The 17,257-nt window shown below is 41.9% G+C and overlaps 1 protein-coding gene across 2 annotated transcripts; it reads left to right on the top strand.

Annotated features, from left to right (window-relative positions):
- The first annotated feature begins 3,987 nt into the window (after positions 1-3,987).
- LOC143684045 (cystatin-13-like) lies at positions 3,988-15,692 on the top strand. 2 transcript variants are annotated; one of them, XM_077160717.1, is made up of 4 exons: positions 3,988-4,172; positions 5,775-6,116; positions 9,057-9,170; positions 15,364-15,692. In XM_077160717.1, the coding sequence occupies exons 2-4, from the start codon at positions 5,889-5,891 to the stop codon at positions 15,445-15,447; spliced, it is 426 nt and encodes a 141-aa protein (XP_077016832.1). In that variant the 5' UTR covers positions 3,988-4,172; positions 5,775-5,888; the 3' UTR covers positions 15,448-15,692. The 2 variants fall into 2 exon arrangements, with proteins under 2 accessions (XP_077016832.1, XP_077016831.1); XM_077160716.1 differs by having other exon boundaries at positions 5,772-6,116.
- Positions 15,693-17,257: the final 1,565 nt, after the last annotated feature.

The raw sequence follows: 17,257 nt of genomic DNA, 5'->3' as shown, positions 1-17,257 counted from the left end.
GTCCAAATGACAAAGGTGAATATTTCCTTCTTTCTCCCCTGTCCCCCAAGGGGACTTCGCAAATATTTGTTTATTCACTGCCCAAATTACTTTGGGATATTTCGAGGCATCACACTAACCTGGACAAACCAACAAGATCTCACACTCTATTCAAGATTCCATGTACTTATGGTTTTCAAATAAACTGACCAGACAAGTTAAATTAGGTAATGTGCTACCCGAAATATAAATTTTGCACCAACTAAACATCTCTCCCATGGTCCGAGGATGGTTTTACAATACTAACATTGAATGCTATGGAATAAACTTCCCAACCAAAACACACAGATTGGCAGAATGGATTAAAAACTATGATCCGACCATGTGCTATTTACAAGACATTCATTTTAGACCCAAAGACACAAGTAGGTTGATAGTGAAAGGATGGTAAAGATATTCCATATAAGCAGTAATCAAAAAAAGCTGGGGTAGTTATATTAACATCAGACAAAATAGACTTTAATTGAAAAAATATTATGAGACAAAGGACACTACATATTAATAAAAGGCATAATTTACCAAAAGGAAATAAAAATCATAAGTATTTATGCAACTAATCAAGGTGAACCAAAGTATGAGGCAAGTACTGTCAAAACTGAAGGAGTAGTAGACATCTTTACAATAACAGTGGGAGGCTTGAATACAACGTTCTCTTCAATAGATAGAAGATCCAAACAGAGGATCAGTAAGGACAGACAGAACCTAATTAATATAATAAATGAACTAGATCTAACAGACATATATAGAACATTGCACCACAAAACAGCAGTATATACATTCTTCTCAAGTGCTCATGGAACATTCTCCAGGATAGACTACATGCTGGGACACAAAATAGATCCTAATAAATTTAAAAGGATTGAAATTATATAAAGCATTTCCTTTGATCATAATAAAATGAACCTGGAAATGAATAACAAATGGAGAAGCAAAAGCTTCACAAATCTACAGAGGTTGAAAAACATCCTCTTAAACAACCAAAGGGTCAAAAAGAAAATGCAGGAAAAATCAGTAAATATCTTGAGACAGGCAAAAACAAGAATAAAACATACCAAAACTTATGGGATGCAGCAAAGGCAGTGCTGAGAGGGAAATTTATAACCCAAAATGCCTACATTAAAAAGGAAGAAAGAGCTAAAACAAAGACCTAACTGAACGACTGGAGAAACAAGAAGAAAAACAGAAAACTAATTCCATCGCAAGCAGAAGGAAATAAATAATAAAAATTAGACAGGAAATAAATGAAATGGAGAATAAAAAAAATGATGGGGAAAATCAATAAAACCAAAACCTGGTTCTTTGAGAAGATCAATAAAATCAGCAAATTCCTAACAAGATTGACAAAAACACAAAAAAGAGAAGATGCAAATACACGAAATCAGAAATGGGGGGAGGGTCATTACCACAGACCCCAAATAAATAGAGCTGGACAATTTGGATGAAATGGAAAATTTCCTAGAAACACACGAACAACCTACACTGACTCTTGAAGAAACAGACGACTTCAACAAAGCAATCACAAGGAAAGAGATTGAATCATTCATCAAAAATCTTCCAATAAAGAAAAGCCCAGATGGCTTCACCAGCGAATTTTAGCCAGCATGCCAAGAAGAATTAACATGATTCTTGCTCAAACTTTTCCAAAATTTGAAGAAGAGGTAATACTACCTAACTAATTCTATGAAGCACAACCCTAATACTGAAGCCTGTAAGGATACTACAGGAAACCACTGACCAATTGCTCTAATGAATATAGGTACAAAAATCCTAAACAAAATACTTGCAAATAAAATCCAACAGCACAGTAAAAGAACTATACACCATGACAAAGTGGGTTTTTTTTCAGGTATGCAAGGTTGGTGCAACACAAAGTCAATTAATGTAATATACCTCATCAACAAATTGAAAGGGAAAAACGACATGATCATCTGATTAATGCAGAGAAGACCTTTGACAAAATCCAGCATCCTTTCTTAATAAAAGCAATTTGAAAGGCAGGAATCAAAGGAAATATCCTCAACATGATAAAGGGCACATATTAAAACCCCACAGAAAACATTGTATTCAATGGTGAAAGATTGAAAGCTTTCCCTCTTTGATTGGGAGCAAGACAAGGATGCCCACTGTACCACTGTTATTCAATTTTATGCTAGAAGTTCTAGCTAGAGCAATTAGGCGCACCCACACCCACATGCACACACACACACACACACACACACACACAAAACCCTGAAGAAAGTCTGCAGGCATCTAGCATACTTGTCACACGGGAAGGTCAGTGTCTACTGGTCCTTCTCTTCAGGGTTTCATTGTTTTCAGCTTCTGGCTTTAGTGGATTTCCCTCTGGGCTTCTGTGGACCCTCTCTTCATGCTCTCCAAGAGCTTTTCTTTGAGGTCTCTGGGTCTCACCTCTTTTCTTCTGTTTTATCTTTTCACAAAGGACTCCAGTGAAAAGATTAAGACCCACCTCGAGTGGGGTGGGTCACATCTCAATTGAAATAACCTAATCAAAAGGTCCCACCCACAATAGGTCTGCACCCACAGGGATGGATTAAAAGAACATGGCTTTTCCTGGGATACATAACAGCTTCAAACTAGTACAGGCTGTTCCTCAGAAAGCTAAGTATTGAGTTGCCTTATAATCTAGCAATCCTGCTATTGTTATATTCCCAGAAGACCTGAAATCAGGGACGTGAACAGACCCTTGCAGACCGATGTTCACAGTGGCATTATTCAGAATTGCCGAAAGTTAGAAACAAACCAAGTGTCCATCAACAGATGAATGAATATACAAAATGTGGTATATACATATGATGGCATATTACTCAGCAGTAAGAAGGAATGAAGTCCCGAAGCACACAACAACATGGATGAAACTTGAGGACATTATGTTGAGTGAAATAAGTCAGACACAAAAGAACAAATATTGTATGATTTCATTAATATGAACTAATTATAATATGCAAATTTATAGACATAAAATCTAGAATATAGGTTAGCAGGGGATAGAATGAGACTAGAGAATGGGGAATGGTTGTTTAATATGTACAGAATGTTTAACCAGGGTGAACTTAAATGTTTGGAAACAGAGGTGACCGTAGTATGTTATTGTGAGTATAATTAACAGTGCTCAATTGTGAGTGAATGTGGTAGAGAGGGGTAGTTTAGAGCCATATATGTCACCAGAAGGAAGGGTAGAGGTGAAAACATCAGAATATACAGCACAGTGAATCTTCTGGTGTCTGTGATCAACAGTTTAAAAATTAAAAAGTTCTTTCATGAACTAGAACAAATGTATGACACTAATACAAGGAGTTAATACTAGAGGGATATTTGGGAGAAAATGTACCTATTTCTAACTATGGACTATAAAATCCCTGGCTTGGGCAGTGACCCAAGGACCACAAATAGGGAACTCCAACAAGAGGGAAGTAAGCAGAGACAGGAGTCCTTACCCGGACAAGTTTAAAGATGGGGAAGATAAGTCCATTCTTTCATTCACTCACTCAACTCCTTCACTCCTTCATTCATTCAACAGTTTGGGCTGTTGCCAGCTGACACCTTTTGACTCCCTGGAAGGGCCTCCTCATGCCACCCCAGGCATGAGGCACCCCTGACTGCCTCCCCTCCTGGGGGCCTCTGGGTCCCAGATTCCCTGAGTCTGGCTGTTTGATGCCTCATCCTTCCTCCCAGACCATGGGGTCACATAGCAGTGCCTGATGGAAAAGGGCATGGAGGTGTTTTTGCTTCCCACTGGTTCACTACAAAACCAGAGATGACTCCATTAAGAGGTGTGGAACAAAAATGCCAAGGGCCTCCACATTGAGGGAGACCCTGGTGGTTCTCCTATACTGAAGATGTCTGGGGATGGCAGTATTCCTGCCAGAAACCCCTCACCTGAGCAGTGTCAGAAGCACTGGGTTACCTCACAAAGGGACTCTAGGTGTGGTCACCCGTGGGGGCTGTAGTCAGAGAGTAAAAGGAGCCCAGAGCTCTGAATCCCTGGTCAGGGGCAGGGCATGAACTGGGCACACTGGGCACCAACCGTGGCCGGAGGTTGGAGGAGGCAAGCAGCTCCAGTACTCAAGAAGGAAGAGGAGCCTTCAGGGACCTGGAGAGTCAGGACTTTTGAGGTGAGTCTGGGTGCAGCCGTGTCTGATAAGAAATCACTCCATCCCTGAGTTGCTTCCATATATATGCTCAGGCTAGCCATTCCAGGTCAGGGAGCAGAAGGGATCCCAGAGCACAGTGGATGCCCGAATCCCACCATTCATTAAATCAATTGAAAACATAGCACAAGAAGCAAGGAAAGAAAGCAGGTTAAGCTCTGGGTACATGTGGGATGGAGGTGGAAGGACCACATACCTGGACCCTGGGGTCCTTCAGAGTGCCCGCCTGTCTCTCCCTGCTGGCACAACCTTCACATTGATAGTGTGGTCACAAGTGCAGGCAGGGAGCTCAGCCCCAGACTGAAGGTGCTGAGACCTTATCCTGCAGAAGAGACGAGGGCAAGTCTGCCCATCCATAGCTGTTGCTCATAGATAAGTCTCCTGTACTACTTGGGCTTTATTTGCCTTACCTGGGGTAGGAGAAACTTAGGGATGGAATGATGTCACCTGTGGGCAGCCAAATGAAGACTTCATGGCTAGTCTGTGCTGTCGGGGGCTCATGGATAGTCAGTGATGAATATCAGTTGTCTCTCAGTTTTGTCATCATGTTCTGTGTACATCCTCTATCTGCTTTACTGACCACTTAATTTTAGTTAACATAACACAAATTCTGCCCATCTCTCTCAAGCTATTTGCTCATTCATCATCTTGAATTAACACATCCTAAGGACTTCACTGATATCTTACAAATGACCCCAATTTCTTCTACAGCAGAGTGGAGTCTCCTCAGAAGCAAATGCTCATTGCAAGTTGCCATCCATCCATACATGCCCAGTAGATTGAAGAGGGAGTAGAGGGATCTGTGAGGGCAGGTACAGAATTAAAACCTGGAGACCCCTTCAAGCAAGGAAGTAGCCTCAGGCATTTACTTGATTCTTTAGGAGCCTCATTTTTCTCCCACAAAGGGGTTTGGCTAATTCTATGGTCCCTGTGGGAGGTGGCAATGATTAAATGAGACAAAACATGGGAGGTGCTTATCAGAGGGCCTGGCAATACTCAGTAATGCTCGGTAATAGAGGCTCGGGCTACTAGCAATGAGCCCGACCAGAGAGGGCAGAGGTGGTGGGTGCAGTTTTGAGGTCTGTGGGAAGGCTTGGGATGCTAAGTGCGGAGTTTCCTGCACACCTTGGAGAGGTTTTGGGAAAGTAAGACGAGTTCCAAGACCCAAGTTCTATAGCGGAAGTCCTTCTGCAGGATCTGGTGCCTGTGTTTGTTCCATACTTAACACAAGTAGGCTCCTCCACTGAGGGTGGGGTGGCCTGTGCAGGTGAGACAAGAGGTCAGCATGGTACGGAATGGGTGTGCATGCATATGTTAGTGTGTGCACATAGGAGTGCACATGGGTTTGTACCTGTGTGTGTATTTGTGTGTGTGTGTGTATCTGTTTGTACCTGTGCGTCAGCTCCCAAGTGTGAGCACATGGAGATATGAATCCTTCCAGAAAGGAAAAGTCCAAGCAGAGCACATGGACTGAGCTGTAACTGCGGATTTCTCAGTTGGCTTCTCTTGGGGGAAAGAAAGAAAAGACCATTGTAAGAGAACCTCACTCCTTTCCAACCCCAGCAGTGCTAAGAGGAGCTGTGGGCCCAGCAGAGGCAGCCTGAGCCCACTCACACACGGTCAGCCCCCGCCCTGGCAAGACAGCAGGACTTGGACCTGTGCCCCCTTGGCTGAGGAGCCATGGCCAGACCCTGTCAGACCTTGCTGCTTGTGGTGGCTGCTACGGCACTGGCGCCCAGAAGCGTGCAAGCCTGGGGCTCACCCAAGGTGGTGAGGGAATTCCAAGACATCCCCGAAAGCTACGTGTATGTGCAGCAGGCGCTCTGGTTCGCCATGAAGGAGTACAACAAGGCCAGCCAGGACAAGTACTATTTCCGCGTGGTGAAGATTCTCAAGTCTCAGGAGCAGGTTGGTGCACGTGGGCTCTTTGGTTTCAGATCGTCAGCCAGGGGTGGAGAGAAGCCCTACCCACTGATGGCTATTGAAAGGGGGAATGGAAAACACAGCCATGGGATGCCTTTAGCTAAAAGTAATGTTAATTCTATGTTACACGTTTTTTTAAAAAAATTATATTTATAGGATGCATTGCTATTTTGAGATTCACCTGGAGTAGGGGACATCCATTAAACTAATTTAACATTGGTAAAAGAAAACTGGTAAAAAAAAATTGGTAGAAAAAAGTCTAGGTAAGGGCTCAGAAGGCAGCTGGAAGGGGGTCTGGGGGGCCAAGTTTGGGACAGTTTGGAGCATCAAAATGAACAACGTCAGGGATGGGTTATAACACAGTGAACAAGCAAACAAAAAAGAAAATCATGAGTCCAGCTAGCCTGGAAGAAGGGAGCTGGGACACAGAAAGGCCTTGCTGACCTTGCATGCTCCTTGTGTAAAGACACAGAACATACCTGCGACTAGATGTTGAAGGGACTTGACTATAAAGCCACGTTTTGCAGCCACCCAGTAATAAATTCAGGGAAAACTTCATCCAGAGTGCAATGGCCATATTGTCAGGGAACTAGCCCTGAGGGATTACTTATTCCTTACAAAGCAAAAACATACATTTATAGTCAGGGAATCTAGGGGAGGGAGGTGCATGTCTTCCAAGCTCTCAGCCTTTCCATCTCATGCCCACTGAAATGATGGGCTGAGGAGGATGCGGCACTACCTCTGTAGTTTCTTGCCCAAAATGCATACCCCAAATCTAACCACAAGTAACACTGAGGCATTCTGTAGGACCTCTTAAAAATATCAATTTTATGAAAGACAGAAAAAATGCTGAAAAGTTATTATAAAGGCGATATAAGAACACTATGACTAAATGTGACATGTGCTTCTTAATTACATCTGGCATTAATTTTAAGGGTTATAGTTTTGATCCTATAAGGTCTGATTTTTTCCCAAACCTGACACATAGTTCTTAAAATAGTTTTCACTCTTTTTCCAAAACGATCATTTTTGGCTTTTATCTTTTCTGTTTTGCCTATTCCCATGTCTGCAATGTTTAGCACAGTTCCATGCCTTGATAAGGAGGGCAGAAGCAGAATCTTTACTTGAGTTTGAGCTAGAGAGAAAAGGAGAAGATAAACTGGAAACTTTGTTTCCCAGTTAGCCCTACGCTTTGAAGCTGGCCACATTGTTGTGAAAACATGTAGTTTTTTATTTCTTAGCTGCTCCATAGTATTCTATGATGTGCAGTTCCCAAGTAGCGAATACCCACTTGCGCTCAGCTTTCCTGCTATCACAAGCACTTCTCTATGAACATCCGTGTGTACACCCTTACAGACCTGCTGAAAATTTCTCTGGGATGTTCCCAAGAGTGGGAATGCTAGTTCCAAGGGCATATATTATTTAACTTGCTCATATACCATAAAATTACCCAAAAGTTTTTGAATCCTTCCTTCTCCACCAACACTTGGCAGTTTTCTCTTTTCTTTCAATTTCTGAACTGTATAGATTGAAAAACTATTGACTTAATCCATATTTCTTTAAGTTTCAGTTTGAATATCTCTGTGAATGTTTGTTAGCATTTTGGGTTTTCTCATCTGTGAACTGACCATATGTTACTTTTCTCTTGAGGTCCCTATCTTCATTACAGAAGTTTTTGTGTACACTAGCTAGCATCTTTTGTTGGTTTTAGACACTGCAAATACCTTCTCCCAATCACCTATCTATTAACTTTGTCCATGCTCTCCTTTTTTGAAGATAAACTCTTAATTTTGATATAATCAAATTTTTTTCATTTTTTTCATTATTCTTCATGAACTGAGATTCACAAAGATCATCAATATTTGCTTTAAAACAAAAGCAAATTTAAAACAAAATATTGCTTTATCCTTTTGGATAAAGAAGAGAACCCAGCTTTATTGTTCTCCATGCAGTGAGTAATTTTTTTCTGAATATCATCTGCTAAGTGGTTTGTCCTTTGACCACGAATTGTTGGTACAATATTTATTGAATATTAATTGGTATATACACCACTGGTTATAACTTCTCGGGAAGGTTTCTTCAAGCCCATTGCATTCATTTCTTATGTTGCATAACAAATTCCTGCAAAATTAGAATATTAAAACAGCTTCCACTGTTTAGCTCACAATTTTGTATATAGTGGCTGGTTCCCTGCTGAGGGCATCTCAAGGCTCAAACCAGTTGTTAGCTGCACTGGACTTTGTCTAGAGACTCTAGAGACAAAAAAAACCCCACATTTTAAAGCCGAGCCTTGATGTTGGCAGAATTCAATTATTTGTAGGGGCAGGACTGATGTCCCTATTTTCCTTGCCAGCTGTCAGCTGAAGGCCACTCCCGATTCTTAGAGGTCCCCACACTCCTCTTCACAGACTCTGTCTTTGATTCAACAGCAGCACGTTGAGTCTTCCTCATGCCTCAGATCTCTGACTTCCTGTCTCTCAGCCTAGACCCAAGGGGCCCCTTTCCCCACCCCTACCCTACTCCCTGGTAACCTCTATTCTAGATTCTGACTCTATGAGTTTGCTTATTCTAATTATTTCATGTCAGTGAGGTCATACAATATTTGTCCTGAATAAGAATAATGGAGGAGGGACCTGGGATCCTATGTTTTAATAAGACTTCCAGGTGATTCTGTTATCCACTAAGCGTGAGGACCATGACTTTAACTGTGGGTGAATGTGACACACACAGACAATTATCAAGGTAAGAAGCCCACAGAACCCTAAAACTTCTGTCAAGGGACATTGTGGCAGAGAGAGGGGTCAAGGGAGGAGAGGTCAATTTTCTTTGTCGTAAGCAGCCAGTGCCATGTTTATTTATCAGTGTGGCAATGGACACGGTATACAGCCTTTTTTTAACTCTAATTTCTTAATGACTCACCAACAGGTCACAGATAGTTTGGAATACTACATTGAAGCCAAAATTGCCCGAACAATGTGCAAGAAAATTTCTGGGGAAAATGAAAACTGCTTATTTCAACAGGATCCCACAATGCAAAAGGTATGTGGCCGAAGCGAACAGGGAGCAATGACCCAACTAGGTTCCATGTACTAGATGAGAAAAAGTGATGGGACCAACCCTGCTTTGCTTTTCTAGTTTCCTTCATATTCCAGACTGCAGATGCCAGGTTCTAGACCTGCAGCACTTTTTCTATTATCTACTGCTGCTCCAATCACCACCCCTCCCACACTCACAGTTAGTGGCTTAAAGCAACCACAGCTCATTATTTCTCACTCTTCCTCAACCTGGGGTGGGTTCTGCTGTGCGATTGGGTCAGCCCCTGTGCTGTCTGCTGGCGCAGGAACATTCCATGTTGGCTTCTTTCCTCCCACATCTGGTGCCTTGGCTGGGGTGACTGACATGGCTGGGGGTGGGATGGGAGCAGATGTCTTTTCAATTTTGTTCAGGGCCATTCCATGGGGCAAAGTGGTGGGTGACCATGGTCTTGATTTGTTCAGGGCCAGGATTTGCTGGGATGTGGAGTTTTTGGTGCTGCACTCAGGAAAGCCCTGGGTGAACCAGTAGAATTCTATCACCCTCTGCTTGTGTTTTCTCATGACGTGCTGGTCACAAGGAATTCAAACATCTTAACTAGCTTCCAAGAGAGAAAGCCAAAGTGACCACCAGTCCTCTTAAGACCTCAGCTGAAAGGTTCCAGAATGTCCACCACATTCCTTTGGTCAGGGCAAGTCACAAGGCCAGCCTAAACACAAGGGGAGGGCATTGAGTCCTTTCTATATCGTGTTCTGTGTGTGCCACGTCCTGGCAAGGAGGGCATTGGTGGCAGCAGTCTTTGTAGACTGTCTACCCAAGATGCTTTTCATTTCAATATTTTTAAATTGTGAAATTTAACATATATACAAAAAAGAAATAAATTTCAAAGTTCATTATAACAACTAGTTATAGAATAGATTTCAGTTTCGTATGGGTTGCAGGAGCACAATTTCAGATTTTTCCTTCTAGCTGCTTCAAAACACTGAAGACTAAAAAGAAATATCAATATAATGATTCAGCAGTCATACTCATTTGTTTAATCCTATCTTCTCTGCTACAACCCTTCCTTCTCCCAATCTTTAGGGGCATTTAAGCTATGCCCATTCTAATTTTTTCATGTTGCAAAGGGGTATCAATAATATGGGATAGGAAGATGGAACTAATTTATGTGCTTGGAGAGGCTGGCCCCTCTGAATTTCAGGACTTCCGTGACTTAGGAACTACCTGGAAGTTGCAGGCTTCAGGAAGGTAATCCTAATGCATGAAATTTTTCTAAAATCTGAGACACTTTTCACCCATGGGTGCTGACTTAGGAGAAGACAAGCTGTGACTTTCCCCCCACTGATGTCCTTGAAAGAGGGAACCTGTCAGGGCTGGGATTGCACAAGCTTGCAATCTCTTTGAAGCAGGGCATGTTAGAAGAAACTCTCATTGATTCCAACAGGTCAGCTGCATTGAAGTCTTCAGGGTAACCCTTAAATTAGGATTCGATCTTAAGTACCTCCTTGACATCTGGTAAAGTCAGGAAAGCCTCAGATGGTCTAATTGCAAGTCCCCTACCCACTCTGTTCCCACAGATAAGGTGCCCTAGCCACATAATCTCCCTTATTAAGGGAACCAGGTAAGTGCAATTCCTGCTTATCCCTGAGCAGAGGGCTTCGGTCCCTGCCAGCACAAGGAATTATTCAAACAAGCCAGTCACATCCTCCCAGGCCAGGCAAGGGTCATCTAGCCCACTTGTCACTATGACGCTTGCTTCCCACAGCCCCGCTTGTTCCACTGCCCCAGAGTGCAGCCCCAGGTATGCACCCTCTCCGCGGGCAGTGAGTATCTGTTCCCAGTAAACAGCCGTCCATCTCATTTACCCAGAGACGAGTGCCATGCTTTCGGCCATCCCCACCAACGGCGTGAAGAGGGCATGAAAATAAAGACCCAGGAGGCTTTGGGGTGGTCCCAAGACACCCTAGCCCAGTTACCCCCCGTGCTCAGTGTAGTCTCATGTGTTCAGTGTTCTGCTTCTTCACTTCAGATATAAGAAACAGTCCCAACTGGGTGGGGGTGCTGCCAGGTCTTGCACCCAGATACGGGCTGTCACAAAGGGGCCACCTCATCTCTTGGCCCTATTCAAACATTCCTTACTCTCATCACATTTGACTAATAAGAATATGGTTGATTTAATGTAATTATTTTAAATGCACACAAGTATTTTATAAAAATATGTGATCATTTAAATATGTGCTAGAAGTGATGGCATACCCTACTGGTGCCTTGAAGATGTCCCACCTCCCCTCCCTTTCACAGGAGGTACTGCTGGGATCACTTGTGTGGAAATAAATCCACAGGGCAATTTTCCTTTAAATGTCCATAAACAAATATGTCCTTTTTCTTTTTTTTTAAAGCATAACTGCTAAGGAACTATGTGTATTTGGTTCAACATCTTTTTTCATCTTGTAGAATTTGTCTTGATGATCCACTTCCTACTTTTCTCTTTCATAAATTAAGCAATGATGAAAATCCTTACACGCTTATTTTTGAGCCTTGTGTGTTTTTCTTCACAAATTTGTTATATAACTAAAGCTGGCACAAGATGTGGCTAAGCATAAATAATCACAGATGCTTAGTTGTCAAAATTACCAAGTACATGCTTGAAAAAAATGCAAGAAAAATATCTTCATACTTTGCTGAATAGAGGTACCATATCAGCATGCCAAAATGTAAGTGGATGGGTATAATGACAGAGTTAACTCTTGTTATAAACAACTAGAAATAGTTTTTAAAATTAAATAAGAAATCCCGGTAAAGACCAAGAAGAAGACATCGAATGTCCATGTACCTGGGCATTTTACAACCGTTATTATTTTATCACGTTAATTATAAATATTTATTTTAAGGAGTAAAATGTGACACATCCATTCACATCCCTCTCTCAGAGATAACTACTATTCTACATTTGGCAGATAATGTACTTTTCCATGTTTTAGAACCTTTATCCATGTGTTAGAGTTTGTGAAGCTGCTGATAGCAAATACCATAAAATGGGTTGGCTTTTACCAGTAGGAATTTATTAGCATAAAAGCTTACAGTTTCAAAGCTGTGAAAACGTCCAAATCTAGGCATCATCAAGTTAACGTTTTCTTCCTGAAGACCAGTGAACTGACAATCCTGGACTTCTCTGCCACGTGACAGGGCACATGGCAGCATCTGCTGTTCTCTCCCTTTTCCATGGCTTTCTCTCTTCATCTTAATTTCATTCTCTTAAAAAAAGGACTCCAGTAAGAGGTTTAAGACCCACCCTGAGTGAGCTGAATCACATCCTGACTTAAGATCCTGTGCACCAAATGTCCAGACCTGTAATAGGTCCATACCCATAGGACTGGACCAACTTTAAGAACATACTTTTCTGGCATACATAGAGCCTCAAACCATCACATTACATATATAGAGTTTTAGGTGTTTTTCAAAATTCACATACATTTTGGAACTTTTGTGGTTTTTAATTCAACAAAATGTCTAGAGGTTTATTCATGTTGGTACAATCTGTTATTTATTTATACCTAATGATTTCTTGGGCCCCTTGATGTATATAGAAAACGGCAGAAAAATTGTTCCTTTCGTTGTATATATTGAGCTATTATAAGGCTATATTATATTGTATAATATATTTCCCTATTTTGGACACTTTTCAATTTCTCACTTCTAGCAACAATGCAGTGACCAACTAAGAATTTCTCCAGGGAGGATCTTGGCAGTGGACCTGCCATATTCTAGGACATGAACCAACTTCAGCTTTACTGTGATAGGCCACACAGAACACACAACTTCCATTTTACTCCAAAGTGGCTGCTCCTGCATCTCTCTCATCAGTGCTGTATGTGACTGCTCATTTCCCTGCAACCTTACCTGCACTGGGTATTAGGAGTCTTACATTTTTTCCAACCTGACGTAAACAAAATTTTTCCTCCTCCTCCTCATTTCATTTTGCATTTTCCTGATTTCTAATGAGATTTAGATATTTTTATATTCCCAGTGGTCATCCAGGTTTCCACTTCCACAACTTGTTTTCATGTCCTTTTCCCTGGTGCAAGCTCAGTGCCCCTGACAAGAACCTTGGCCTGGGGGGGAAGGACACAGCCCATCTACTGCTACCCGAGACCTCATTCTCCTCCTGCCTTCCCATCTCCTGCATCTCTTTCCCCTCTATCAAACACAGCCAGAACCCAGAGGGAAAGGCTACCCTTAACACAGTCTGCAGAGGTCAGTGCTGCAAGACAGAGCCAGGTAAAGTCAGTTGGAATGCAGAACTGAAGGGGCACACATAGGAAATCCAGCCCAGGGGCAAGGTGGAAAAAGAGAGAGAGGTAGGGCTCTGTTGAAATAGTTCAGAGGAGAGATTCTATTGGTTAGCTCATCATACAGATGCTCAGGTCCTGGATGTTTGAAAGGTCCGGTCAGAATTTGTCAATAAATTTGCCCAGGGAACATGAGACAGTAAAAATGAAGGATGTCTTCAAGGTTTGAGAAGGTTGGGGGCAGTTCACTCTCTTGTGATTCCATTCTCCATATTGAGCACACAGCACTCCATAAACTTCACCGACTTGCTCACCTGCCAGTTCCCATGAGGAGAAGGTAGGACTCAGTTCTTTATGACCTGGCCATGCCCTTCCTGGAGAGAGGTTCTTTCCCAGTTCACAGAGCTCTTCTAAGCTTGGCCTCATCTATTTTCTTTGGCTTATTTATTGGAATTTAGAAAAGAAGAAAGGGCTCCTTAGAACATAAAATTTAAGACCTGATATTATTTTAAGCAGTCCTTGGCCTGATTTATTATGGTAGAAATTTTGGAATTTTTAAGAAATATTAAGTAGCTTAAAATCAACCATAAATGACATCATGTAAAGTGTACCACTGCCAATATATTATTCTATGTTCTAGTTTTTCTTTTATATTTATATTTTCATTTCTATTTATTTCATTAGATGAAATTTTAAATGAAAATTAGAGTTTCATTTAATAATAAAACCTAAGCATTTCTAAAACTGTATAATTGTTTGAGAGCATCATGTAATGAAACTATTTGATTTCATTTTATGGTTCATGTATTATTTAACCATTCCCCAAGAATTGACTATTCAAGCTTTTCTAATTTTTAACTAGTATGAACAGTATTGTGAAGGATATTTTTCTTTATATCTATTTGTAGATACAAAGCAAAGTTTCCAAAAGTTGAATTACTCTTCCAATGCCCTGATACATTTTAAAGATTTTTAAATATACATTGCTAAAATGTCCTTTAGGATTAAGTTTTTCGATTCCTCTGTTTCCTGTTTTGTTTGTCTACCTTGGTTGATCCAGAAGTTAAGCTCTTAGTCAACCCTCTAATAAACCCAGAGCCCACACTTCCCACTTCCTTGCTGCCATGCATGGGCTCACTCTCATCCTGGATATCCCTGTCTAGCCTGGAGGCACCAAGGAAAGCAGAACTAAGTACTTCATGACTTCTGTGGATAGCTGGCTGCTTGGTCCTATTTTCTCCTTCCTTGTGATTCCACAGCCTTTGTATCTCGTAGAACCTCAACTGCCTTTCATGCTGTCCAGCAGTACTTCCATTTTGTTATGTTCCATTTTGTTTATTCTGACTAAGTAAACACTTTAACAGAAAGAAGAGAGCCACAGGTGTCGCTGTGAACCTGAAGCCCTCTCAGTCTGTGGGACTCTCAGAAGAGGCCTATGCAGCTCTCCCCAACTCTCTCCACTGTGGGCTTTTTATCTTGGCTTCTGGCCACATGCTGACTGACCCCCTTTGCCTGTGGCATGAAGGATCCTATGCCCTCTAGGATGCCTCACCTGGGCAGAAGCTGCTGGATCTACCATGCAGCATAGGGTCTCTGTGGGCTAAAGGAATGGTTGGGTGAAGGGTGTTAAGGCTGGAGATGGGTTTCTAGTGGCTTACTGGCCCCTGGCCTCCTGCCCTTGCTCAGGTCAGAGGATAGTATGACAAGGACCTGGTGAGTGAGACTGCCTCTGGCCCCTGGCTCTAGGCCAGTAGCCCCATGGACCACAGCATGCATGGCCACTGCAGACAACCCTTTCACCCTCACCAGACCAGATCCTGGCACCTGAAGATGTAACTTTTTCTGTTTCTGTTTGTCTGTTTCCTGTTTCTTTCATGCAAGCTGATGATTGATTTTCTTGTCTGTTTTAGACGGTTCTTTGTACTTTTATTGTCGCATCCAAACCCTGGAAATTTGAACTCAATATGCTGAAGAAAAAATGTGAAGATATCTAAGTGTCTTCTAGCATGATCTGCCATGCTCACTTCCGTATTGAAGAAGCAAAGATACTCGGAAGATGTTTAAACAACACAGCTGACCCATTTACTTCACTTTTTTTTTGTGGACGTTTTGCTTTTTTGTGTTCTTCAGTGGCTGGTGTTGAGATACTTTTTACAGCGCTGGCACTGTCTGCCCAATTCATCTGCTAGCAGGGACAATCTGCTACCAATAAATCAAATACAGTGTGACTGTGTACATACCTTTTCAATCTCTGAGTACAAATTAATTTTCACTAACTCTTTCTGGGTTAACTGACCAGAGGACCCAGCCCTCCATTGTTCTGAGCACGGTGAGTGCTTTCTGAGTGGTTCTGAGGATTGGCTGGCTGAAAGTGTCCACGGAAACACCCCTGCCCAGGACTCCTGGGAAGGCAGTGTCTGTTTTTGTTTTGTTTAAGGGAGGGGCAGGGAAAGTGATAGACTATAGATTCAAGTTATTTAAGGGATGTTAGAATATTTACATTTTATTGAGTATATCTTTTCATAACAATATAATTATTGTTATAAGTATTTTTATCTGATAAGACCAAGTGGGATGGATTGAAGAGAAACTGGTAGATAAGTGACTCTTGGCATCTATTCCCAAAATATGGCAGAAGAGATAGCCTGAAGGACTTCCTCAAATAAACCTGAAATTTCTTGCTAAAATATTAAATATATTACTACTTTTTGTGGTCAATTGTTTACTAATTTGGTGATAATTTACCACTGATTTTTAAACTACTTATTTAAGTACATTATCATCAAGAAATACAGTTAATCCAAAAAGCTATATTTTTGGATTGGTAATATCGTTGCCATTTTTGCCACCTTTTCACTATTATCAGATCATTCTTTTAAAAATTTAAATCTAAAATGGGTAGAGGGATTCACAGAAAACTATTAAAGTGTACTAGTTAACTGTAATTTTCAACTGAACTATATCCTTTGTGATGTTCAGCCTGCTTGATATCCACTTCTGAAAGATGTATTAGTATCTCCCAACAGGATCATGGAATTGCCATTGTTCCTTATACTATCAGCTGTTCTGCCATTTGCTATGTGTATGCAGGTTCCTGATGATTATAACTTTGTGATGGATTCCTTTTTAAATCGTATCGTGCCCATTGTTTTTGGTGCTTTCAGCATTAGATCCAATCATGTGCCATGTGCCTCCTGCTACAAGAACATCCTTTCAGCTGTCATTTGACTACTGAAGTGTGAGTGAAAGCTTTGAAATGGAAAGCCATAAAGTTCTTTTAATGGGAGCTACTGATTTCTGTACTCGATGGCACTTTTGTTAGCTGGGGGTAAGTTATCCATCTCAGTCCTCATGTGAGGGAGAAGCCTGACTTTGGCACTCGATGCCTTGGTGGTTTAGGATGGACACTAGACTCAAACTGAGCATCACAAGGAGAGCACACCCCATGATGCAGGGAAGTGGGATTGCCCTGTGTGGAGTGAGGAGAGGGTGAAGAAGTGCGGGGCATGGGGACAGGGCAGATGAGGGCCGTATCCCTGGAGCACCTGAGGCAGACACTCCTACAACCCAGAGACCTTGCCTGGAGAAGGCTCTGTGCTCTCGCCCTCTATCTGCCATGCCCCCTGGTAGACACTCAGTATATTTTGATCATCACAGGGGTGAAAATCAGGTCCAGATCCAACGCATGGTGGTCCTTCTAGGTGCCACCAACAAGCCATGACTTAACACTCTGTCCCCAAGGTGATGGCCCAGCCCTTCCACCCCATGACCCAAATTCATGCCCTAAACATCACACTTTCAGGA

Source organism: Tamandua tetradactyla, chromosome 1, assembly GCF_023851605.1.
Source record: "Tamandua tetradactyla isolate mTamTet1 chromosome 1, mTamTet1.pri, whole genome shotgun sequence".
In the NCBI taxonomy this organism is placed as follows: domain Eukaryota; kingdom Metazoa; phylum Chordata; class Mammalia; order Pilosa; family Myrmecophagidae; genus Tamandua; species Tamandua tetradactyla.
This window is presented reverse-complemented; position numbering and strand designations above follow the sequence as displayed.

Coding starts and splice junctions, on each gene's coding strand:
- LOC143684045 (XM_077160717.1), top strand. CDS start 5,889: ATGGCCAGACCCTGTCAGACCTTGCTGCTTGTGGTGGCTGCTACGGCA. Junction 6,117..9,056: donor TTCTCAAGTCTCAGGAGCAG/GTTGGTGCACGT, acceptor ACTCACCAACAG/GTCACAGATAGTTTGGAATA. Junction 9,171..15,363: donor AGGATCCCACAATGCAAAAG/GTATGTGGCCGA, acceptor TGTCTGTTTTAG/ACGGTTCTTTGTACTTTTAT.